The sequence below is a fragment of the Cercospora beticola genome, chromosome 8 (assembly GCF_033473495.1).
Source record: "Cercospora beticola chromosome 8, complete sequence".
Lineage (NCBI taxonomy): Eukaryota > Fungi > Ascomycota > Dothideomycetes > Mycosphaerellales > Mycosphaerellaceae > Cercospora > Cercospora beticola.
The window spans coordinates 1806091-1831031 of NC_088942.1; the positions used below are offsets into that span (position 1 = coordinate 1806091).

Genomic DNA, 24941 nt, shown 5'->3' on the forward strand with positions numbered 1-24941 from the left:
GCGCAAGCTTGGCAAGAACCTTAAACGCTCGCGGCAGACTAACTTTGTACGACCGCACCGCACCTCGCAACTTCCACGCGCGACCGTCCATACAGTGCACACGAATCTTGCGTTCTCCGGAGCATTCGATGACTGTTCTGCACTGCGAAACTTGCAGCAGAATTCTGTCTTTACCTGGTACTGCCCCACCCGCGACCGTCCGGAGGAAGCAACTCCGCGTGGCGTGACGACGACCATTTGTCGGATATATCTCGTGGCCGAAACCCTCCACTCCACGAGACGATGGATCCGCAGCTCACAGGCGTGACGGGACTTGAGCAATATCCTGAACCTGTGCCCCCGCAGCAGGTGAGTCTCTCCCTGTGGATGATCGCTGAGCTTTGGAGCGACCGGACGCTGACGTTGAGCAGGAGGTCGACGAATTCCTGCGAAAGAAGCGCAAGGCGCGAGAGCACAAAGCCTGCTACCCATGCAGGCAGCGCAAAGTCAAGTAGGTCTCATCAGATTGCGAAACCTGGTGTACTGGGTCGAGCTCCTCGCGGATCTCAGAACGCTTTCCCCTCAAATCTTCACGAGCGCTCCACTGATAATTCAGATGTGACCTTTCGCGACCATGCCAAACATGCCGCGACCGAGATCATCCCGAATTGTGCTCATATCACCCTCCAAACAAGAGGCAGAATGTCGAGCCACATCCTCCCGCGGCAATCATGGGTGACGGCCATGCAGCACCATATCCACCGCAAGCACCAGCACCAGGCTATGTGAATGTTGCAACAAGTCAGCTTGATATGCTCTTCCGGCAACTGCACAATCTCGAGAATTCCATCGCGGAGCTTAGACGTGAGGTGCGACGAAATGCTGGCGATAATAACGGAACGCACGAAAGTGACGGCACCGAAAGCAGCAATGGCCATCGAGTGCAGACTCATACTGATATCCATGGGTTGCACACCAAAAATGAATCGGTAAGGCGGAGAAAGCACTGGTGATTCCTCGGTCCTCGTTAATGTATATCAAGGGCGAGATCGTGCATCTCGGAGGCGGTTCTGTTCCAGCCATGCTTTACGCCTTGAGTTCGGGGCAGACGCCCGGCGCCAAAGAGCAACAAGAATTACAAGAGTTCCTGGGGAAATCTGTCTTGCCAATGTTCGGACTGGATAACGAGTCTGCAACATACCCTTTCGTCGATCTCTGGGGCTTACCTCATGGGTCGCTGCAGCGTGCCCGAGAGCTTGCGCGAGCCTTACCAGGAGATAATCAGCTTATGAGTTTATTTGCTGGCTACCGCGACCTGGGATATATCATCTATCCCGGCATCGCAGACATCAAGCAACTCGAAGCAGATCTCACTGGTTTCTTGATCAGTCGATCATCCTATCAGAACCCGGACGAAGGAGTCACCGAAAACATGGTGTACGGCAAAAGTTTCTACTGGCTCGGCATGCTCTTTGCCGTGCTTGCGAGCGGTGCCCAGTGCAGTGCTCTAACTCGCAAAGAGCGAGAGCTCACGTCGCAAGTATACGGTGAGACATTAAGTAAGCTGTCACGCCACGACCAAGCTAACGATGTTAGTATGCTGCGCTTTCGAATGCTTACGATTCACAAACTTCTTATCACAACCACATGCAGAAAGCATACAAGCACTTTTGATCATTGGCAACGTTATGACCAATAACATGGTAGGCCTTCTCCTAGCTGCGCCATCCCATCAGCAGCAAAGTCCTAATCTTGTGCAGAACGCGGGCACTGCGTGGTCACTGCTTGGTCTGACCATTCGGCTTGCGCAAGGGCTTGGTCTGCATCAAGCATGTCCACCTCACATTGCGCACGATGTTGTTCTTCCTAGATCACGGATCTGGTGGGCCATCGTGTGGCAAGACAGTCTTCTGTCCATAACATACGACCGCAACGCGTCGCTGGATGTCAACACGATGCCGATGCCTCAGAACTTTGGAGCAGTCAGCTCTTATCACGCTTCTATGTATCGCATGTGCAAGGTCGGCCTGGACATTGTACGTGACCGTGCTAAAGCAGCGAGCTCCCGGGAGCATGTCGCACGTATCAATCAGCACCGCGAAGAGATTGCAAACATTATGAGAGATGCAATGGAACATCTGCGAGACTCCCGCCAGTGCAAATCTAGCCAGGAGACTCTGGAACACTGGGCTCTCTACTTGCATACCAGCTATGCCATGTCAGAGCTTTGCCGGCCCGCAATCAGCCCTCGAACATCAAGCGAGCTTGTCAAGGGGTTTAAGCAAGTCTGTGTTGAGAACCTGATCAATACCGTGGAAGCATTTCTGGGCCTGAACAACATCACGTTCTTTGCGCGCCAATCGTGGGCTGCTGTTCATCGAGCGCTGAGTTCAGCCCTGCTCATTGGCATCCTCGGCGAACATCGGTCTAACGAACGGGCTCGAAAGTTGATTGCCCGCTTTATCTCGTTGATGAGTGACATAACCTCGACTGTCGACCCTAGTGAGATATCTGCACCGGTGCAGCGAGGTGTCACTGCACTTCGCAAGCTCAATATCGAAGGGTCGCGAAGCGGTGGATATGGCGACTCTATCGCCTCGGGTTCGCCTGCCGATACTGGTGGCACTATCGTCGGAAGTGATGGCAGTTTGAAGATCGACCACAGCCAAATCTTCACCCCAGCAAATTCCGAGACTGCCGGCACGATCGAGGAAGAGAACTCTCCGTACTCAGTCTTGAACACGATACTGTGGGGCAACAATAGTGGCATGTTGGGTGAGAATCAGCCCGTCTAAGAAGCCACATGCGCCACCAGGGCCTGTGTTCAACACTTTCAATTCTCTGAGTACGCGACGAGGCCCAAGCTTGTTATTCACGACCCGCGGGTGCAGAACGATATCTGACATTCCGAACCTTCGCAATGACCACCCGAAGTCGAGATGCTGACACTCGACAATCGCTGAGGACCTGTTCACTACTTGATCACTTGGACATGAGTGCCGTCAGTCCAAGAACAAGTGTCGAGTAAGCAATATCGGTTTTGGCGGCAACGACTTCTGTGCAAGTACTTTAGCAGGGCTAAGTTCGAACATCGGCGCAACTCCGACTTGCATCAAGCATCTTCGGGCTTGGGTCTTGGCATGGAGCTACCTCGAACCCGGCTCACCGGCTCGCCCCCTATGGCCAGACCACATTATTGTCTCGTATGGCTAAACTTAGCCCAGTCTCTCTGCACTTCATCGGGTCAACCCAGAATTCAGGCGGATCATCTTCGTCGTAACGCGTGCAAGACTAGGTTACGAGCCATGGTTAAATAACAATTTCCGGATACGACCAAGATGGTTCCTGTAACAGCGCTATCGACCTTGTTGCCCCTACAGTGCCAGTGGTCAAGTTTTGGCTGAGCACGACAAAAGCAGGTCGTATCAGCATGGGGCCATTTCGCAAGACCAATCACAGAACGATGCACTACCGTACTGTGACTACTTCGCACATTAGATCTCCTGGTTGTCAATGCTGACGATCAATGCTGCCGGAGGCGGGAAGACTATAAGTAATCCAGTCGAGGCCACTGTGTTTCTCTCAACTTACTACAAGTCACTCTTTACACGTCAACACAGCGAATTCTCGTTGCCACACTCGTTCGACGCAATCACAATGAAGGCCACATTTTTTGCTGTCGCCGTCGCTGGCCTCGCTGCCGCACACGAGGGCCACGACGAGGCACCGCCAGCCTACAATGCACCACCGGCTTACGATGCGCCACAGCCCTCTGTCTCGCTCGGAGAGCCAAAGGTCTTTACTGCGACTCCAAGCGTTTCCCTAGGAGAACCTCTCACCTTCACTGCGACTCCAAGCGTTTCCCTAGGAGAACCTCTCACCTTCACTGCGACTCCAAGCGTTTCCCTAGGAGAACCTCTCACCTTCACTGCGACTCCAAGCGTTTCCCTAGGAGAACCTCTCACCTTCACTGCGACGCCGTCTGTCGCATTGGGTCCCCCAAAATATTTTACCGAGTCTGCTCCAACTGCTTCCAGCACTGCCTCGTCTTGCCCAGCCCCAGGCGACAAGGACGCATCAGGCCGCTACAGCTGCAAGTGAGTTCTGTCCCAGCTCAACCTGCCTTTTGTTTGTCAGCCGAAGCTAACATCATGTCTAGCCCAGCACACAGTTACCCAGACGGACAGTACTGCACACTGGTCGACGGTTGTTATTTCCTCCGCACCGTTGGACCAGGTGTCTCCGCCTCCGCCAGCGTTCCAGTTTCGTACGAGACCAAGACGGTGTCTGAGTTCACCACTTTCTGTCCATCCCCAACGACCTTCGTCCACAGCGCCACAACCTACGCTGTCACTGCCGCCACCACAATTGTCATTCCATGCCCAGGTGGATGCGCCGTTACCAAGCCAGTCACCACTGCTCCTGGTACCGCTCCAGCTCCTCAGCCAACTCTGAGCTCTGCAGTTCCATCTATCCCAGTCTCTCGCAACGGCACCACTTCCGCACCACCAGCCACTTACACTGGTGCTGCTAACAAGATGCTTGCTGGCGGTGCTCCATTGGCTGCTGCTGCTCTTGGTGCTTTCTTCTTGTAAAAGGAAAAAATGGAGGAAGTAATGGACTGCGATCTCAATTGCAGAAATCATGGACTACGGGAAAAGCAAGAGACGACCACCACAGCAGATACCTTTTGTGCGCGCGTGGATTCCGATTGGGAGCCAAATGATAGCTGTAATAGAATCTCATCACCTAGTCTGAAGACCTACCAATGTCTAATATCCAGTGGTGCTCGATAGCAAGCTGCTACTTATCCGCTGCTCTGAATGTCCTTATTATCTCGGCTTGCAGTCTCTCAAACGTGCCTGCCTAGAAAGTGTTTGACTTCGGGTGTTCTCGCGCTGCAAGAGAGTCTGAGCTGAGCGCGCACGAGCACAAGACTAAAGATCGTGTACATAGACACGAGAGCGTGCGAACTCGGTCCGCTTCCGATGATCGGAACGTGGGTGAGGAGGTCCGGGTAAGGACTCTGCCGACACGAGGGACGTGCTGTGGCCATGGATGTCGTGTGTTGTTGGAAATGCAGCTGGTCAACAGCGCTGAAATGATAGTAGATCTGCATTGCACAGTACATTGTAGACAACTGGAAGACCGCCAGAGGCCGGAGTGAAGGGTGGCAGTAGTTGGAAAGGAAGCGACGTCGGATCCGATGCTGTTGATGAGCGCGGAACTCAGCCGCTCTGTCACTGCAGCTCGCTCCAAATTCTTGGGGTGACGCGAGCTCTCATCACGAAGCTGTGCACGATCGTGTGACACATGAACGCTCCAACGATGGAGCAGAACCATCACACGAGCCCTCATCACGTCCTCTCTTCACCTCTTTCCGTTCGCAGCATGCTGCGGAACGTGTGGGGGAAGGGCAATGGCAATAGGCTCGTCCGCTTGGGACAGGGTAGTCTCGGGTCAGAACACGTCCCGCGTGCAATGCCGAAGCATACACAACCACCACCCGGCAACCATAATACTCATCCTCTTAAGTGAACGCCCACGGCTTGAACCTGTTCTCCGCCCTCTTCCCTTGAATCTCTTCCCTCTTTTGCTTCCGAAGAACATTGACCCTCACCAACAGCCAGCATAGCAGAAAGGTTGCAAAGATGGTGTCCTCCGCAACGCTGTGCTTGCGAACAGCAAGGAATCTGAACAAAACCACACCTTCAGTGCGTTGTTGGGCTTGAAATCGCAGTCGCGTCGTGTTCCTAATTGAACTACCAGTCTCGTCTCATCGCTCGCACATTCGCCTCTTCCTCGCGCCGACATGCGATCAACAAAGTCGTCTCCTCGCCCGAAGAGGCCCTCAAAGACATGAAACCCAATTCGACGCTTCTCTGCGGAGGTTTCGGTCTCAGTGGTGTGCCTGACACGCTCATCAACACTGTAGAGAAAATGCCGCACATCACAGGCTTGACGGCAGTTTCGAATAATGCTGGAGTACCAGGCAGTGGATTGGGGAAGTTGCTCGCAACGAAGCAGGTTAAGAAGATGATTGCGAGTTATGTGGGAGAGAACAAAGTTTTTGAAAAGATGTATTTGACGGGAGAAATTGAACTGGAGTTGACACCACAAGGGACATTGGCTGAGAGGTGTAGTGCTGGAGGAAGAGGCGTGCCGGCTTTCTACACTCCTGCGGCTTTTGGAACGATTGTTCAGTCTGGTGAGCTGCCGTTGAAGCATACTGCCGATGGCGACGTGGCAGAATTCTCAACAGCCAAGGACGTGAAAGTCTTCGACGGAAAGCCATACGTGATGGAGGAGTCGATCAAGGGCGACTACGCATTCGTCAAGGCCTGGAAAGCAGACCGTCTGGGTAATGTCATGTTCCGTTTCTCCGCAGCCAACTTCAACGGAGCCATGGCCCGCAACGCAAAGCAAACCATCGTCGAAGCAGAACACATCGTTGAACCCGGCGAGATCGACCCAGCCGCAGTCCACGTTCCAGGAATCTACGTCCAGAAAGTCATCCAGTCCACGACCCCCAAAGAAATCGAAAAAGTCGTCAACGCAAAGTCCCCCGAAGAACTCAAAGCCGGCGCCCTCGGATCCGGCGACAGCGCCAGCAAACGCGAGCGTATCGTCCGCCGCGCCGCCAAAGAATTCAAAAACGGAATGTACGCCAACCTAGGCATCGGCATGCCCATGCTGGCCCCAACCTTCGTAGACGACAGCATCGAAGTCCAACTGCAATCCGAAAACGGCATCCTCGGCCTCGGCCCCTACCCCCAGAAAGGCGAAGAAGACCCCGACCTCATCAACGCCGGCAAAGAAACCGTCACCCTCCGCCCCGGCGCGGCAGTCTTCGGCTCAGATGAATCTTTCGGCATGATCCGCGCCGGACGCATCAATCTCACCATCCTCGGCGCAATGCAAGTCTCCGCCAAAGGCGATTTGGCCAACTGGGCCATCCCAGGCGTGAAAATTAAGGGCATGGGAGGAGCGATGGATCTGGTCTCGAACCCGGAAAAGACGAAAGTTGTGGTAACGATGGAACATTGTGATAAGAAGGGCCGTTCGAAGATTTTGAATTCTTGTACTTTCCCGCTTACGGGGCCGAAGTGTGTGAGCTTGATTATTACGGAATTGGCTGTTTTTGAGGTTGATTTTACGCATGGGTTGACGTTGATTGAGCATGCGGAGGGGGTTACGGTGGAGGAGATTAAGAGTAAGACGGAGGCGCCGTTCAAGGTGTCGGAGAGCTTGAGGGCGATGCAGCAGTAGAGGAGGATAGGATCTGTGGTCTTATCTCGAGGATTGTGTTTTCGATCGATCTAGCATGGCGTTGGTGGGATGTTAGCATATTGTGAAATCTGTATAGTTCAAAAGTTCAAAATCAAATTGTGCAGCTCACGAGCCATGATTGATTGCTGGATCTATCTTCTGCCGAATCTGCCTCTTCCTTTGGCTTTTGAGTTCTTGTTCTTGATGTTCAGGCGTCTGTAATTTGCATGTGCGTCCGGGTTGACTTTGCGCGGCTTCTTCTTGGAATCGTCTTTATCTGTCTCTTTCGTCGTTGATTTCTTCGACTTTGTGCTCTTTCGCGCAGCTCGATCAGTACCCGAATGGTCATCCACATCCTCGAAGTCACCCTCTTCTGGAGCCTGTAGCTGTGATTCGGCGAGCGTTTCTTGCTCGTCATCGCTAGGATCTTGGTCGACGTCGCCTTCCTTGCGTGCTTTGTGAAACACGGGCTTCATGTTTGTCCGCCTCGTTTGCCTTTTCAAACCCTTCTTCTTCCATGGCTTTCGTGTGGGCTCGTTGTTCTCTGGAGCGCTGTCTTCTTCGCTCGACTGTGGAGCCTCATCCGGACCTAATGGCATCTCTATAGCCTGACTGTCCTCGACCTGCAGTTCTGGTACCTTCTTCTTCTGCACCCTCTCGCCCCTTGACTCTGCGTCTATCTCGTCCATGATATCCCATTCTTCATCCATGTCCTTCTCTTGCTGCTTTTTCAGATTCTGAATGATGGTACTCAAGCTCCTCACTAGTCCACGCTTTTGGAATGGTGGCCTGCTAACAGGCATATGCGAATCCTCATCTTCATCGATTTTGGCAAGTGGATTGCATCGCCGGAGGAATGAGGGTGTCGCGAACATTCGCTTCGAAGAGCTCGTCGTGCCGATGTCGTTGTTTTCTCGTTTTCGCTTCAGAGGTGTACCAGCGAAAGCAGCCAGCATGAATCGCTTGCCATTGGAGGACTCTGGCGACTTCATGTGTACATGCTCCGCTGAGCTTGTCCCTTTGCTCGGAGTTGCTGCCACGAGATCTGCCACAGTACCACCTTGTCCATTCTTCATCGGCGTCTCGTGTACATCGTCTTCGATATCGAACAGGCCTAGCACATGTCCATCCCGTTGCGGTGTCGGACCAAGACCAGCACGAATCCATTGTGGTGTGGGCTCCGGCTCTACTTCCTTTACCGGCGACAGTACGGTCTGAGCATGGTGCCCGGCAGATTTGAGGCGAATTGGCGTCTTTCGAGGTGTCGCTGCAGGTGCACGAGATTGAGGTTTCGCGGGCGAGACTTTCGTGGCAGCTGGTCGCGTGCTCTTTCGCGGAGTGGTTGCAACCGTGGGAGGCTTGGGAAGCCTCGTCAAGTCGTTGTACAATTTGTATTTCGCACCTGCTCGAGCTCGTCAACACGGAGCCAATGTTCCCAGCAAGCCTCAATCATACTTATGGCTGTATCCTTCTTGATATCCTCGCGTCCCGCCTTTCGACCATGCTTTTCCTTAAATGCATTTTCCCACGCTTTAAGCTCTGCTCGTAGCGCGATCGTGTCGACTTGATGCTCCTCCTCTTTGACAGACATTCTTCCGTTATTGCTGCAAACAAACAATCATCTTGGTCGGGAGTCGTACAGTGGTTCGCGTCCAACAGAGTCGCGACTTAAGCGCGGTGCACGTGCGCGAAGTGGGGCTACCATGACGATTCATCCAAACACCAAAAGTCTACTCGCACTTCGCGTCCTGTACAGCAGACTACTACCAGCTCGTGTTCGCTAGTCCATTGGCTTACGAAAGAGATGTACGCCCTGTTTCAGCTGAGCGATACGACAGACTTGTACAACGGAAGCATAGCTTAGCAAGCATGAGTTGCGCCATCCGGAATCGCCCCGTCGTGCTCGTCGCGCCGATGCCTTGACTTAGTATCGATGTCGGCAGATACTCCGCTTTGCATTGAGCATAGTAGTGGAACAAAGCATAAGTATACAACTCAAAAGCTTTTCCGTACTATCTCAACATCGCCCTCCTCTCACTCCAAGACTTCCACGAAGAGACAAATCCAGGAACCATAACAAAATGGCAGACCCCTCGCTGTACACCTACCCAGATCCTCTGGAGGGCTACGAGAACCGCGAACCACTCTCAGAGTAAGATACCTCATATCCAATTCTCCTAAACCAACAACACAAAGTTCTCATTACAAACTTCCTCCAGCGACCGCAACCCCGACGGAAAATCCCTCCTCAACCCAACCCCCACAACAAAAAGAAGCCCCGCCTACACAACCTTCCCCCCTCCCCTCTCCAACACCACCCGCGGCGGTTTCGACATCCACATCTACTACCTCCCCTCCTCCCCCTTCCAAACCACCTTCGCCCGCAACCTGCACTCCCGAATCCGCTACGAATTCCCCGAACTACGCATCTATCCCATTTTCGACCGACCCATAGGACCTCATACAACTGCAATGTTCGAAGTAAATTTATTCACGCCGGAGCAATTTGGAGCTTTTGTGCCTTGGTTGGTAATCAATAGGGGTCCGTTGAGTGCGCTTTTGCATCCTAATACGGGGGAAGGGTTGGAGCAGGAGAGGGATCATACGCAGAGGGCGACGTGGTTGGGGCAGGCTTGGCCGTTGGAGGCTTGGGTTTTGAGACGGGTGGATGAGGAGAGGAGGAGGAAGAAATTGGAGGAGGAGGAGGGGAATGGGGTGAAGGGGAAGGAGGAAGTGTAGGGTTGAGATGAGTTGCACGGAGCTGGGAGATGTGTGAGAGAAGACAACTTGTTGCGATCTGGAAGCATCAAACAGTTTGCATGTCTGGCGAGTAATAATTATGCATTCCGAGAGCGCTAGTATACTTCTACAAAATTATGATGGTGTAAATGCCAATCGTCCTGGTTTTTCCAAAGGTCCATTTATTCTTCTTCGGCCCACGTGCCATATATCTTGTCTGACACACCCTTGGCCCTTGTTTCCTTGCATCGTGGGGGTATCTTTCCTCCTTCCCTGGGTATAATGACCTGCTATTCCCCTGTGAGCCCACACCGTCACACTCGCTAAAAAGCCGTAAAATCATAACACCATCAGTTCGCCGTAAACATCGTAAATCAGATCAAAAGTACAAAATATGCTTCGATAGCATTCCTCTTCCTCTGACAAGTCGCTGTCAATGCTGTTGCGGCACGCATCCCGCAATGCCGATACTAACAAGCATGTACGCCGCGGCGCAAACGCACCATTCGCGATTCGACATGCAGTCCCCGATTTTGGTCGTAGCAGCGACCAGCACTGCTGCCGTTGTGATGAGGATCGTCGCGAAAAGGCGACCTGAGAATGTCGGGATCATGTTGAAGAGGAGGAGTGGTAGTATGGGCAAGAAAGCCAAAGCCAGTAGAGGTTGTCGTTCTGCTTGAGCTGGGAATTCACTTTCTTGTGTTGCTGCAGATGACCTCCTGCTCCTTCTTCCTAATGATGCGGACAACAATGGAGGTGGCGTTACAGGCACGATCAAATCTTTCTCGTGTTCATCAGAGAGAAACCTGGACTCTACTTCGTGAATAGGAGTTTTCGCGGCCAGCCAATCTCGGTATGTTGCGATCTCTTCCTTTTCCGCCGGCGCTGAATCTTTAGTGAGATTGGCGAAGCTCGCAACGGCGGCGTTGTAGTCTTTGGTCTTGAGAAAAATTCGTCCGAGTAGTTCGGTGCGCTGATGGTGCCATTGACTGCCGTAGTTCTTATCGCTTCGTCGAGATGCAGGCGGAGGCGACGGAGATTGTCCACCTTCGCCCGCTGGAACAGGAGGCTCCAGAGTGGCGATGATCTCGTCGACTCGCCGTAGTTGTTCTTCCATTTCTTGCAATTCGTCTTGCATGTGAAGTAGAATCCGGTGGTTGAGATATTCGAATCTACGATAGATAGGCTTGACGGCCGATTGTTCATTTGATAGCTCTCGGGCGAGCATCTCGTAGCCGGCAATGGTCTGCTGAGCATTGTCCGGTGCATCAGGAGCTGGAGGTGGTGCAGCTTGTGCTACATACCCGTTCACTCCATGCTGAGGCACGGGGTACGCCATCGGTATCGCCGGGGACGCATACTGATACTGCTGCATTTGCATGTCGTGCATATACTGCGCCCAGGCTCGCTGCGAGTCCGTCGATCGCATTGATGAAGATGAATAAGATCGATGTTGGCTGTAAGCAGAGTCCACTCGGTGGTGTGCAGATGGATGATGCTCTTGTGCGACATGTTGTCGCAGAGCATCTTGTTGCACCTTCAACCGGTCCTCATGGCTCTCTGGAGGTGTTGGAAGCCGCGCAGCATATGATAATAACGCATTCCGTTGTCGGCCTTCGCGAACAGCGTCTTCAACTATAGCTGAGGTATAAGACTCATGTTCATCGCTTTCTGCAACATCTCGTAGCTGTGGCAATTTCTTACCATTCCTCGGCGATGGTCGCTCAGCTTCAGGGCTTCGACTCCCACTCCTTCGGCTGTCGAGGGAAGCAGCATATTGAGGATCGTACTTTCGTCGTAGCTCTGCCACAGAACCACTGATGCTTCCATTGCGCGTTGCGGTAGGTGAAGGGAATGTCGAGTGGCTGGATGGTGTGTCTGGCAGCTCACTGGACCCGGCATCTGAGTGTTGATAATGCGACGCCGCCGACGACGATGTAGACGAGTGAATTGAATGACTATCTCCGAATTCATCCATTGTGGCGTCCAAGTAGTCGAAAACGTTTGGGATGTCGACTGGTCTGGTATCTATCTCGCTCACCGAAGCTTGGCTAGCTTCCCTTTGCGGTCTCTCGCGGCTACCCCTTTGAGACTGTCGATCGTAGGATTCTTGGGTAATGGTCGTGCCACTCCCAGATGAATGATCCGAAATACGCGTAAGACTAGAGAGTACCGAGAGAAGTGAAGGGTTGAGCCGGGGAAAGGTTTCGCTACGTCTATGCAGGGACCCAACACGATGCTGCTTGACAGACGACCGTTTGTGATTGCTGCTGTCACTACGTTCGTGATGGGATCTTCTGGATTGAGTAGATTTGCTCTCACGGCGGTGCCGCGATTGTTGCCCTCTTGTCTCGGCTCTGCGAGTGAGGTTGGATTCGCCGGATTCCAAGATCCTGGCTAGCTTGGGGAAGAACGAGCTCTCTGTATTACTCCGGCTTCTGCCCTTGGACGACGAACTCTTGCTTTGTACTGCACGTTTCTTGCGTCGAGGAGATGTTTGCCCGCTGTCGACATCGATCCATTCTTTCTTCCCAGTCTTGCTCTCGCTGCCCACTGTCTTGCGCCGCGGTCTCGCCAGCGTGGACCCGCTGCTGACCTCGTCGCGAGGACTCGTGACCACCAACGTGGGAGGCAGAGGGTGCGAGGCTCGTCCTGGATGTCGGAGGGACTCTGGCTAGAGGGCCATATCTGCATCAGCGTGGGGTGAAGGGAGGAAGGCACAACCAGGAAGACGGCAGCAACGGAAAGGCCCTGAAACTTGTACTTACCATCCTCTTGCGTGGCCCGCCCAGGGTGGCCTATACGTACTGACTCAGTGTGGTGGAAAGCATGAGAGGCAAGTGCGGTCACGCATCGTGCTCATGCAACCTGCTCGGAAGTGGAGGGTGAAACAGAGGGCGCGAGACGTGGGCGACGGCGATTGCGCACAGCATGCTCCGGACAAACGACACACGGTAGACAAGACGTGCGAAGAGGGTGTCTCACCGCAGGCCGGGAAGGGCTTGTGTGACTTCCAGGCTGAAGATAGGCTCGGGTTCAGGGGCTATAAGATGGGCGCAGGCATAACAAGGAACCGCCAGTTACGCTTGTGAGCGTTGGAAGAGTCGCCTGCATGCGCTGGCGCCGTCTGCCAGGAGCGACGCGCTGCAGAAACGCATGCGCGCAGACAGTGCCAACTGGTGTTTCGTCGTTGGCCAGACGGCCCAGACGCTGCACGTCGAACTGCATGATGGCTTGCGTGTGAAGAGAGACGGTGGTGAGAACGACAGAGGATGATGATGCAAGTCCGGAAGCCGTTACATTCCTCAGCTCGAGCTAGTCGTCGTGGAGGGAGTGCTTTTGCCCGCCATGATTGGTCTCCAGAACGGCTTAGTGACACAGCGCTCACGCGGTGAAGGCGTGCCCAGAAAGAGGGCACCCAAATTAGGTTTAGCTGCCGTACGAGAAGGTGCTCACTTGATGTCTGGCTGCTGATATGCGGCCGCCGTGAATATCCTCGTCCAGCCATTGCCGACACCATGGCACGCAAAGCCATCCAGAATGACCAGATCGTGAAGCTCATTGTCGGCGCAGGCCAGGCATCGCCCTCGCCGCCCGTCGGTCCTGCCCTCGGTTCCAAAGGTGTCAAGTCCATGGACTTTTGCAAGGTTAGCACTACCACCCAGCTCTCGACACCCACCTGGCGCATCATCTGACAATGGCTTGACCAGGAATTCAATGCGCGAACGGCAAACTATGTCCCAGGCACACCAGTCCCCGCGCGAGTGACAGTCCGACCCGACCGATCCTTCCATTTCGAGATCCGAACACCTCCTACTGCGCAATTACTCCTTTCCGCTGCGGGCGTGAGTCCCATCAAGAACAAGCTGAAAGGCGCGGGCAATACAGCAGGGCCGAAGTCGAAGTCAGGAGTGCTGGGTGCGGGCAAAGCATCGTTTCATGGCGGCACGGCGCCCGGGAATGCTGGAATGGGTCACGTTGGAAAAGTGAGCCTGAAGCACGTGTACGAAATTGCGAAGATCAAGCAGAGCGAGACACGGCTGTCTGGCATAAGTTTGGAGTCACTGGCCAAGAGTGTGATTGCACAGGCCGGGAGTATAGGAGTGGTTGTCGAGCCCTGAGGGAGCAGAACTGGAATTCGGGCAATTGCATAGCGCTGGCTGAAAATGTACAAAGAAGTCACGAGGCATGGCGTTTAGGGGCGGCAATACCCAGCCTGGGAGGGCATGTAAGATATGGGAAATAAATCGCGACTATGGCTTCACGTACGCGCCAAGATATGGCTGATCACTTCAAGCAAGAGGCGATGTACCGAGACCAGATGTCTTTTGACGTAAAATCCGCGTGTCATTGCACTCTGGATTATGCATTAAAAGTATATACAGATCCCATCTGCTGCGATGGGAAGTTGCACAGCGTTAGGTCATGACCATCTGATGTTCCACCTCCTGCGAAGCTGCTCTCAGCTTCGCTCCTCGCCATTAACTCCCGAAGTCTATGCATCTGTCTATGCACATCTACCGCCAAACTCCTTCGCTGCGGATGCACCTCTCTAGGCTGTTGAGCGAATGTGGCTGTACAAATACACAAAAAGCGAATGTAGGGTATCTCGAACCGCGAGCCATCGGTTGAAGGTCAACCACGCTCAAAACAGACATTGCGCCACGCTTGCTTCCTGCTGCAAGCTCAAAAGGGTTCGTTGTCGGGTTGATGAAGCGCTGAAATGCTCGTCATAATGCTGAAATAAATGCGCCATGCAATGCAGTCGTGAATTCATTGCCGCCAGTCAAGTGGCGAATGCCGAAATACGGTCTTTCTCGTGTTCTTCCAAGTCTCCAGCAGCTTCATTACGCTTTTTGATATTCGTTATCGGAGGATGAAGCTAGTGTGTCGCCTTCCCAGGAATCGTCGGTCACTGGTGATCGCATGCCAGTCGATGGCTCGCGGCTGCTGCTGGAGAAGCTGGAAGAAGATCCGATTGTCCATTCGTCGCTGTCGCCGTGGAGTGCCAATTCGTACTCGTCAATGTCCGCAATACCGTATGCGTACATTTCCTTCTCCTCGCCATGCTCCACGTAGTCGTAGTCCCATCGGAACATCTTGCCAGGCTGCAGGCGAGGCAAGAAGCTGCCTTTTGCGATGAAGTAGGCAATTGCTGCGATGATGCTACCGCCGACCAAATCAATGGCGTAGTGGTGGCTCAAGTACATTGTAGCATACCACATCCAGAGTGTGTAGATGACAAACAATGGTCGGAGCTTTGGAAATGTGTGCGACATGAACAGCGCCTCGATGGTGGCGTTTCCGGAGTGCAGCGATGGGAAAGCTCCGAAGACCAGTGGAGATGCCGTAAACGTTGATGTGTAGAGATCAATCCCAAACAGCTTGTCGATTGCGGCCAGACCAGCAGGAGAGCCAGGAATCGAGTAGTTAGCTGGTGCCAATCCGTACAGGTTCTCGTACCAGGGTGCACTGCATGGGAAGAGAATCTGGATCATGACACCCGCCATGTTCATGTAGCCAAAGGCTCTCGCGAATGTGGGGGTTGTGCCTGGTGGTCCGAAGATGAACATCAGCCCAGAGCAGACAAAGGGTGCTCCGAAGTGCGTGATGCCGTATGGTAACCACGCGAGCACATCGAGAAACGAGTTCTTGTGTGCTGAGAGGATGTTGCTCAGATTTGCACCATAAAGAATATTCTCCATTGCAGGAAGCACTCGCACCCAGATCCCGGGTCTGTACTCGCCGGGGATGAATTGACAGGCGTAGAAGAGTACGAGCCATCCTGCGATTGGGAGAAAGGGCAGGAAAAACTGCCTTGTGATAGGTATCACCAAGCTCGTCATGAGCGCAGTCGCCACCGCCGTCTTGAACAGAGGGCTCTTGCCATCTATCATGCACAAGCTGAATATGCCGACCACAGCCAAGAAGAGATATTGCGCGTCATAGTAGCTCCATTGATGCGTCCGAAGGGCTCGAATGGTGTCTGCGGGGTTGAAAGAGGTTTCGATGGAGGCTATTGAGGAGGTCGGTGTCGCTCGTGATCGGATTTTTGAACGCGTTGATCTGAACTTCCGTCGGATGCGATGTGGTATGTAGACGGGGATGGCGGGCAGCGATATGCGAGGCATGGTGAAGAAGCGGGTGGGCGAGCCTTCTCCAAAGGAGAAGTACTGCGTCCGCATGGTTCGAGGCTCGGTGGTCGATAGAAGAGCGGGCGCTCCTGGAGGTTGTTGTTGACACCGGGCTGTTCCACCGAGACCCACTGGTGCTGTGCTGCTGCGGCTGTGTTGAGACTCGGTGCAGCTGGCGACGGGCGTTGCTGCGGTGCTCGCGTGACACGACACTGGGGATGTGCAAAAGGCAAACTCTGCGCGCAGCAGATCCAGCACACAAAGAGCGTCTCCACTGGCAGAGGCGTTGGGTTATAGTGTGAAATTTGGTCCGCAGATCGTTGTCGCTAGGGAGGGCGATTAAGATGAGGTGGACTGCTCGCGGCGGCGCACGGATGCTCGCCAGACGACACAAATCCGGCAGAACAGCGCGCGCTCAGCTGGCCACAGGATGCGATGCGACGCGGAGGGCGGAAGAGGAGCGTTGTTGCACTGTCAATTTGGGCGAAACGCGTTGAAATGAGGTTTGTGGGCGAGGGCAAAAGCAGGTGTGCGAGTTGGACAAGCACATGCACGGCATCATGTAATGCGACAAGCGATTGCACGGAGCCGGCAACATCATGACAGCGACTGCTCCAAAGTTTCCTTGGCTTCTGATGTCTGCCGTTGACTGGTCGGCCGCAGCATATTCGATGGCGCTTACGGACGCCCACGCGCGCTCGATGATCTCACCGCATGCCGAACAGCATGTCATCCTTCGAGAGCCTACATGTGCGGTGGTATGGTGCTGTGCAACTGCCATGTCTCCTCCTGCCGTGCCTGTATAATGAATTGCCACACGACGGTGCATTGGACAATATTGCCCCTCTACACCGGGCCATCCCCGTTGGCGATCGAGAAGTCGTTCTTCGGCGGCATCGGTCCACCCGGCCCATAAAACGACCGGAGCGAAAGCTCGTCGTAAAGCCCGATGTGCAGGCATGCACAAAGCTGCGCTGTGCTGTGCTGTGCTGCACGGCTTCCGCAAGCATCCGCAAGGGCTGCAGGATTCCTCCCATCACTCAGCCTCCAGCTGCTCGGTCATCCAGCTCAGCCGCGATCCAGCTCCTCTGCCCAGCAAATCCTTGCAGGCAGCCGCTTTCGACGTTTCGACTTCCCATTGTTCCTGCTCTCCCACGACCACGCTGGCACACCAAAGCCATTGGCGAAGATATTGCGCTGGGTTCCCTGTACTATCAACTGTTTTCGGCGACAAAAAAATCTCGGAATACTGGGACTTGCTTTTGACCCAACGCTGTGCCAAGCGGTCTGATACTGTAAGCCGGCAGGGGAAGACTGTCTGTAGCATCCTCCTCCATCCCATTGGTGGTAAGCCCTCCATCATTTGTTTGAGCCTCAAATCCAAGCTCTGCTCGCCAAACGCGGACTGCGTTGCAGAAGCCGGTGGGGTTGGGAAGCCATGGCGATTACTGAACTTGCAAAGCGTTATATCCGGTCTTCGTCGGTAGAGTATTGAGATGGCCCTTTGATTAGTTGCGCGCGTCTAATCAACTCCTTCGATTCCAGACATGCAACAGCAACTGAACCTCTGGGAGCGGATGCCAAGACCCACCTCCAATGGTCACAGCAGGCATGCACTCCCATTGTTGAAGACCTCAATGCTTACATACACCTCGTGCTCGACAGCACGTGGTAGTCATGGTTAACTCCAGCTTGTGGCACAAGCGCGATGATACCTGAGGACTCTCCTGTCTGAGGCATCGAAAGATCGTCCTTGACAACCATGAACGCTCGTCTGAACCGGCATCGGCGAGTGTCTGGCTTCTGGGATTGCTCGTCGATACACTTCTCGATGAGGCTCAGTTGCAACACCGAGCGTTGCTAACCTGCTGCCTTGTCACAGCACCGTAACATTGTTTCTGCGCCTGATTGCTCTCGAAAACACACGTTTATCGACAAATCAGCTCGACATTGACACGATTCTTAGAGACACATCTCATAGCGAGCAACCTCGAAAACTGAAGCGCACGAACAATGACCACCTGTGCAACGCCAGCAAACCAAGCATATATGCAAACACACACTGCAGTGGCGGAAGAAGAACAAAGCTACATCCTGACAACCGGAACCGTCAGACGCAAGACACGTCCGCCACAAATCGATACATCCGACCACCACCACATCATGCACATGTCTCCGAGCCCAAGACTCCGAGTCGCCTTCAATCGCCCGACGAGCTTCCTACTCGAACCACAAACCCATTCATCCCGAGAACAGCAAGATCAGCAACCGCTCCACCCCGAGCATGTTCCAAATATACTCAAAGCAGAATCTACAAAGAATCACTCGACTGAAATGTCACTTGACCACGAACACGAATACGATCACGAACCTGAGACGCCCAGCCCAAAAACAACACATTTTGACCTCGAGTACACGAAACCAGGTCTTCATCGCGAAACTAGTGGTTTCGATGACGAGACTTCGCAAGCGAGACACTTTGCACGTCTAATATCGAGAGATGAGAGCAGTCCGCAACGTCGACGTACACCTCAGAAAGTGGAGATGCAGCCAGATCAGCAGCGAGAGGGAGGAGGGAACCATAGCTCACCGTCTACGTTGACTTTGCCCAAGAGGTATGGGAGCGAGGAGCTGGAAGATGATCGGAGAGGACGGCGGAGAAGGCGGATTGGGAGTGAGATCGGGCTTGATCATGAGATGGCCGATGCTTGATGTTAATATAATTTGCTTGTGCCAGTCTCAATGACTTGCAGCTACCAAACGCAGCACCCTCAGCGGATCATCGTATCGGCTTCCAACAATTTCTTTTCTCCCTCTTATTCTTACAGTATGTACACATATACATGATGGGGGGTATCTCTCGTTCCGCCATAAAATGCTCCCTCTCGCTGTTGACCAGCAAATGCACCGCACACGTGCGCCGGCCCCAAAAACACCCTGTATCATGCACTCATTCTTGCTCCATTGTTGCCTGACCTCCAACACGTTCCTAGTCATCATCATGCTTTTGGTGCGAGTCCATCGCTACTATTCGTCTCTCCATCGTCCGACTCGAGTCTCAACCACGGATGCTCAAGAGCCTCTGCAGCAGTCATCCGCTTGCCAGGGTCGAGCTCGAGACACTCTTTCATGAACGCAATGGCTTCATGCTCGTCATCTGAGATGAGTTCTTCGGATTCCTTCTTAGAACGTCCTGTACACCACAAGATGATTTTCTCCCAGCTGTGGCCATTCTCGCTGACTGTGGGGATGTTCGTTTCCAAGACTTGGCCGTGTAAGAGTGCGGCTTCTTTCATTCTTCTCCGCCCGAAGATTGTGCAGAGCTCGATGAAGGCGTCGATGTCGTCTGCGGAATGGAAGAAGGGGAAGCGCTTGGTTAGGAAGGTGAGGAGGATGATGCCGACGCTCCAGACGTCGATTACTGTGAGTTGAGCTGTGCATTTCAACAGGACTTCGGGAGCACGGAAGCCTCGAGTGCCTGCTCTGTTTGCTCGTCTTGAGTGGCGGTTGTCGTCTTTCGGGTATGAGGGCTTTGGGGCTTGTTGGCCCGCTGCTTGTGCTGCTGCAATTGTGCTTGCGTAGACAGAGTTTTCGTATCTGTGTTGACGCTTTGTGTGATCCCATTCGCACGCACAAGGCAAATGGTCTGTGCCTTCTCGCTCCGCCAGACCAAAGTCGACGAGCACGCCACGTTGTGCTGAAGGCGAGTAGAGGAAATTCGTCGGCTTAATATCCCGATGAATGATCTCGCACGCGTGCACCGATTTGAGCGCAGTGAAGAGGCTGTGGAAATATATCCGCATGTCTGAAAAGCTCATGTCTCGATAGTAGTCCCGGAAGTCCTTGTGCTGAAAGTAAGGGAGAACGGCAATGACCTGATCTGTGTCTCGGAAGGCGGTGATGAGTGGGCAGACATTTTCTGAGTCTCGAAGGTCGTGCAATAGCTCCAGCTCGTTTAGAATGCGTTGCGGCGAGGAAGTGACATAAATCTTTTTGATCGCCACATATCGTGCTTTCGGCCGTCCGTTGGTCAAAGACTTCGAGTCGCCGTTGCGGTTTTCCTTGTCGGCATCCAGATCCCAGTCATTGCGGTACTCGTCGTACAACAGATCTTCGGCTTTGTAGACTGTCGAGAAAGTGCCTTCGCCAATGCGGTTGATCAGTCGATAGCGTTTGGTGATGTTTTTGAAGCTCGCTTCGAACTTCTCAATGTCGTCGAGCACGACATCTTCCACGTCCTCGTCCTCGTCGTCGGTGATGGTAGCCCCACTTTCCTCTAAAGGACCTCTGCTCTCGTCCATTTCTTCTTCCATGGCGTCCTCTGTAGTTTCGTCGTGGTAATCTGGCTCGTCTTGATGTACGACGACAGGCTCCTGTAGACGCCTGCTCGTGGTTGCCATGTTGCTGCCTGCCTCGACTCGATCGGCAGGTGCTGTTTTGGGCGCGAGCAAGTGTCCCACGGTTAAGTAGTATGGAAGGTGGTGGTGGGACGCGCTGGCCCGCAGAAGCGCGTGTGCGTGTGTTGTCGGCAAAACACAGGGTCCGATGATTTGTTTACGCTGACAACCACACAACACCGACTGACTTTCTCCCACATTCACTGCACCACGCGGTGCTCACTCGTCGCATCATGGCAGACTTTGTGGTCAGTGAAGCGCTGACTGCGTATCTGGACGATGCGCACGCGATTCCCACTCCCGAGGCGGCACCCGAACTGGTCGAATGCGAAAATGATCCCGACGCCTTCTCGCCCGGTCTAATCAATGGCGTGCTGAACGACATCAGCGCGGCCGTGGGCGAGAACCCGGAGGCGATCCTGCAAAAGAGCCATTTGGACAGTCTACAGTTCTTGCTCAAGTGCGCGCCCACCATTTCTTCTATCCAGCGTTCTCAGTTGTCAACAAAGACGAATCACCGCACTAACAGTGAGCTTTTCGCTCTTTCCAGGCAGACGTCGTATATTCCGCCGCAGTCGCTCGCTCGAGTCCTCGATCTGGTCATAAGTGGTTTGGGTGCAGAGGCCGAAATTGTGCATCAAGAGGATCAGGAAGAGCAAGATGAGGGCGCAGAACCAGCACAACACAAACACATTCTCGAGATATTCGCGTTTTTACTGCAGTGGTGCGTCGCAGCCGTCGAAGCCAAAAGCGCAGAGAAACCAGCTGGTCCAGCGCGGGGCAAGTATACGAAAGGCGCGAAGGGTAAGGCAGCACAGAAAGATGGCAACTGGGATCCCTCGAACCAGCTGCAAACCGCCCTGGACACCATGGCCAAAGTGATGAAATTGAAACTGGCCAAAATCTTTGTGACAACCAGCGACCGCGACAACTTCATTGGTCTGCTCACGAGACCGACTTACCAGATTCTGGAGAGCGAGACGAGGGTCAAGAGTACAGCTATTCGCATGCATGCTTTCAAAGTGCTTTGCGTTGCGATCAAGCACCATGGGCATGCATATGGTGCCCAGACGAGTATCATTCAGAACCTGACATACTTCGAGCACCTGTCCGAGCCTATGGCCGAGTTCTTGAACATTCTCGCGGAGCAGTACGATTACCCACAATTAGCAGAGGAGGTTCTGAAGGAGCTCTCCAACAAAGAGTTCAGCGAGAGCGACACCAAAGGACCAAAATCTGTCTCCACATTCGTGGCAAGATTGTCAGAGCTCGCACCAAGAGTTGTACAACGACAAGTCACGTACGTGGCGAAGCTACTTGAGAGCAACAATTACACTCTTCGATGCGCCATCATCGAAGTGTGTGGTAACTTGATCATTTCACTCTCCAAAATGGACGAAAGTGAGAGGAAAGAGGAGCACAAGGGACAGATCAATGCATTCTTCGAGGTTCTTGAAGAGCGCTTCTTGGACATCAATCCGTACTGCCGATGCAGAGCGATCCAGGTCTATGTCAAATTGTGCGATCTGGAAACCAAATATCCGAAGCGCAGGCAAAAGGCTACTGAGCTTGCTACACAGAGCTTGGAGGACAAGTCATCGAACGTGCGCAAGAACGCGATTAAGTTGCTTGCGAAGCTCCTTGGGACACATCCTTTTGCAGTCCTCCATGGAGGTCAGCTCAGCCATACAGAATGGAGTGAGCGACTTGAGAACGTGGACAAGGAACTTGCTGCTCTCAAATTGCCCGAAGCGACTGGATTAGGAGAACGTGATCCCAATGAGCAGACTGTGGACCAGAGCCTGCTCGACGATGTGACTAGGATCGATCAGACCGAGAAGCCGCAGACCGAAGAGGAGATTGAAGCAGCGTATCGGAAGGCGCAAGAAGAGGCGGCCACGGCTGAAGCAATGAACAAATTGCAGCTCACGAGGCGCTACTACATCGAGGCGCTGCGGTTTATCGAAACACTGCACGAAGCATCGCCACATGTGGTTCGCTTGCTTTCTTCCAAGAACAAAAGCGAAGTGATTGAGGCAATGGACTTCTTCGTCACTGCAGATGCGTATAGAATGGAGACGGCCAAGGCGGGCATCAGGCGCATGCTGAAGCTGATCTGGACCAAAGGAAACAGCGACGAAGGCAAGGGCGTCCAAACGCATCTTGTGGAGTGCTACAAGGGACTCTTTTTCGCTGCGCCTGGCAACTTCACTCCCAATGAGGCAGCCAATTATGTTGCACGAAACATGATCAGTTTGACCTTTGGCGCGACACCTGCCGAATTGACGAGTCTCGAGCAACTTCTGGCGACCATGATGAAGGAGAAGGCCATCAACGAATTGGTCATCCAGAAGTTGTGGCAAGTCTACGGAGTGCAGAAGCGAGACATTTCCAAGTCGCAGCGTCGAGGAGCAATCATTGTGCTCGGCATGCTGGCACTGGCAGACCCCGAAATTGTGGTCCGCGAAATGGAGACCTGTCTTCGGATTGGCCTTGGGGCGATCGGACGTCGCGACTTAGTGCTTGCTCGGTATACCTGCGTAGCTCTGATGCGGATGACCAACAACAAACCCACGAAAGGCACCGAAGGCAAACCAAGCGTGCGATTGCCTAACGATCACGCTGTGCTCATTCGACTTGCCGACCTGCTTGCCATCGAGAGCGACAGCAAGGACTGGTACGGTCTAGCAGAGCAAGCCATTGGTGCAATCTACGCACTGTCGAAGCACCCTGATGTGCTTTGCTCGGAGGTTGTAAAGAGGAAGACGAGGACTGTGTTCACACCGCGAAGGACACCCACCCCAGCACCAAAACAAGAACCCCAGGAAGACAACAGCCAAATCGACAACGATGGCGACGTCGAGATGAGCGAAGTACAAGAAGAGGAGCCGATGCAAGTAGACCAGGAAGCGGAAGCAGAGCCTTCGACAAACAGCTACAACCAGGCACTTGGACTCTCACAGCTGCTCTTTGCGGTTGGACATATCGCATTGAAACAGATTGTTCATCTGGAGCTATGTGAACAAGACTTCAAGCGACGCAAGGCGGAGAAGGAGAAGACGAACCCCACACCGGCCAAGAAGACTCCTGGAGGCCGTGCATCTTCTGGCAAGAAGAGCGACGCAAAGAGCAAAGAGGAGCAAGAAGCAGAAGATGAGCTTGATCTTATGGCCGGCACGAACGAGGATGATTTTGCAGACGCCATTGCTCATATTCGCGAGCGAGAATTGCTCTATGGCGAGCAGTCGTTGCTCGCTCACTTCGGCCCTCTGGTAAAGGAGATCTGCAGCAACAACACGTCCTACCCGAACGCCGAACTACAAGCCCACGCCGCATTGTGCATGGCGAAGCTCATGTGCGTCAGCTCCGAGTACTGCGAAGCCAATCTCGGTCTCCTCATCACCATCCTCGAGCGCTCCCCATCCTCCATCACCCGAAGCAACCTCGTCGTCGCGCTCGGGGACATGGCAGTCTGCTTCAACCACCTCATCGACGAAAACACCGACTTCCTCTACCGCCGCCTCTCGGACCCCGCCCTCCAAGTCAAACGTACCTGCCTCATGACCCTCACCTTCCTCATCCTCGCCGGGCAAGTCAAAGTCAAAGGGCAACTGGGCGAAATGGCCAAATGCGTCGAAGACAGCGATCAAGGCATCCGCGAAATGTCTCGCATGTTTTTCTCTGAACTCGCAGGGAAAGACAATGCGATTTATAACCATTTTGTCGATATGTTCTCTTTGCTTTCTGCGGATGAGGAATTGGAAGAGGAGAGGTTTAGGAGAATTATTAAATTTTTGGCGGGTTTTATTGAGAAGGATAAACATGCTAAGCAGTTGGCTAGTAAACTTGCGCCCAGGTTGCAGAGGGCGGAGAGTGAGAGGCAGTGGGGGGATGTTGCTTTTGCGTTGGGGTTGTTGCCGCATAAGAATGAGGAGATTACGAAGGTTGTGCAGGAGGGGTGTAAGGTTGTTGGGGGGCAGCAGGCTTAGGCTTAGGCTTGATGAGGGTGTTGTTATGATGTTGATGTTGATGGGACTGGACGAGATGGATACCCATGAGGCGTTTTTGGAGGAGGGTTTTGAAGGGAGTGCTTACGAGCGCTTCATGTTTTTGGGTGGATCGTCTCGATATTTCGTAACCTCTGTACAGAAGAATGAGTCTGATGAACACTTGTACTGTCTTCGATATTGCTTGACAGATTGTCTAGCTGAGACTGATGACATTATTTGTCGCTGTCGATTATATCCCTGGTCTTCTCTCGACCTATGCTATGCTATGCCATGCTGCCACCATTGCTATGCAGATAATCTCGCAGAGACACCTGGCAGTAGTCCTGTCTGTTGAGACTCCCGCCTTCAAACTACCCAACACTAACACCGTTTTTCGCTATGCAAGATTTTTCCGATGTCCCCATTGTAGGACC

General features: G+C 53.4%; 11 protein-coding genes across 11 annotated transcripts; 7 read left to right on the forward strand and 4 right to left on the reverse strand.

The window, feature by feature from the left end:
* Window positions 1-282: 282 nt before the first annotated feature.
* On the forward strand, window positions 283-2774 carry RHO25_011976 (uncharacterized protein; the record flags this gene model as incomplete). The annotated part of the gene is made up of 6 exons (XM_023603385.2): window positions 283-348; window positions 411-490; window positions 596-968; window positions 1022-1526; window positions 1576-1682; window positions 1740-2774. 6 exons carry the CDS (start codon window positions 283-285, stop codon window positions 2772-2774), a joined length of 2166 nt encoding a protein of 721 aa, XP_023454474.1.
* Window positions 2775-3636: 862 nt separating this feature from the next.
* Window positions 3637-4574, forward strand: RHO25_011977 (uncharacterized protein; the record flags this gene model as incomplete). Its single annotated transcript, XM_065603469.1, has 2 exons — window positions 3637-4076; window positions 4139-4574. 2 exons carry the CDS (start codon window positions 3637-3639, stop codon window positions 4572-4574), a joined length of 876 nt encoding a protein of 291 aa, XP_065459541.1.
* Window positions 4575-5630: 1056 nt separating this feature from the next.
* On the forward strand, window positions 5631-7248 carry RHO25_011978 (uncharacterized protein; the record flags this gene model as incomplete). The annotated part of the gene is made up of 2 exons (XM_023603387.2): window positions 5631-5693; window positions 5749-7248. The coding sequence occupies 2 exons, from the start codon at window positions 5631-5633 to the stop codon at window positions 7246-7248; spliced, it is 1563 nt and encodes a 520-aa protein (XP_023454478.1).
* Window positions 7249-7400: 152 nt separating this feature from the next.
* On the reverse strand, window positions 7401-8839 carry RHO25_011979 (uncharacterized protein; the record flags this gene model as incomplete). The annotated part of the gene is made up of 2 exons (XM_023603388.2): window positions 7401-8650; window positions 8704-8839. 2 exons carry the CDS (start codon window positions 8837-8839, stop codon window positions 7401-7403), a joined length of 1386 nt encoding a protein of 461 aa, XP_023454479.1.
* Window positions 8840-9329: 490 nt separating this feature from the next.
* RHO25_011980 (uncharacterized protein) lies at window positions 9330-9987 on the forward strand (the record flags this gene model as incomplete). The annotated part of the gene is made up of 2 exons (XM_023603389.2): window positions 9330-9400; window positions 9468-9987. 2 exons carry the CDS (start codon window positions 9330-9332, stop codon window positions 9985-9987), a joined length of 591 nt encoding a protein of 196 aa, XP_023454477.1.
* A 433-nt stretch (window positions 9988-10420) lies between these two features.
* Window positions 10421-11965, reverse strand: RHO25_011981 (uncharacterized protein; the record flags this gene model as incomplete). Its single annotated transcript, XM_065603470.1, has 1 exon — window positions 10421-11965. One exon carries the CDS (start codon window positions 11963-11965, stop codon window positions 10421-10423), a length of 1545 nt encoding a protein of 514 aa, XP_065459542.1.
* Window positions 11966-13505: 1540 nt separating this feature from the next.
* On the forward strand, window positions 13506-14108 carry RHO25_011982 (mitochondrial 54S ribosomal protein uL11m; the record flags this gene model as incomplete). The annotated part of the gene is made up of 2 exons (XM_023603391.2): window positions 13506-13634; window positions 13698-14108. 2 exons carry the CDS (start codon window positions 13506-13508, stop codon window positions 14106-14108), a joined length of 540 nt encoding a protein of 179 aa, XP_023454472.1.
* Window positions 14109-14834: 726 nt separating this feature from the next.
* On the reverse strand, window positions 14835-16172 carry RHO25_011983 (uncharacterized protein; the record flags this gene model as incomplete). Its single annotated transcript, XM_023603392.1, has 1 exon — window positions 14835-16172. One exon carries the CDS (start codon window positions 16170-16172, stop codon window positions 14835-14837), a length of 1338 nt encoding a protein of 445 aa, XP_023454473.1.
* A 2112-nt stretch (window positions 16173-18284) lies between these two features.
* Window positions 18285-18833, forward strand: RHO25_011984 (uncharacterized protein; the record flags this gene model as incomplete). The annotated part of the gene is made up of 1 exon (XM_023603393.2): window positions 18285-18833. The coding sequence occupies one exon, from the start codon at window positions 18285-18287 to the stop codon at window positions 18831-18833; it is 549 nt and encodes a 182-aa protein (XP_023455005.2).
* A 287-nt stretch (window positions 18834-19120) lies between these two features.
* RHO25_011985 (uncharacterized protein) lies at window positions 19121-20521 on the reverse strand (the record flags this gene model as incomplete). The annotated part of the gene is made up of 1 exon (XM_023603394.1): window positions 19121-20521. The coding sequence occupies one exon, from the start codon at window positions 20519-20521 to the stop codon at window positions 19121-19123; it is 1401 nt and encodes a 466-aa protein (XP_023455006.1).
* Window positions 20522-20751: 230 nt separating this feature from the next.
* RHO25_011986 (uncharacterized protein) lies at window positions 20752-24507 on the forward strand (the record flags this gene model as incomplete). The annotated part of the gene is made up of 1 exon (XM_065603471.1): window positions 20752-24507. One exon carries the CDS (start codon window positions 20752-20754, stop codon window positions 24505-24507), a length of 3756 nt encoding a protein of 1251 aa, XP_065459543.1.
* Between the last annotated feature and the right edge of the window lie 434 nt (window positions 24508-24941).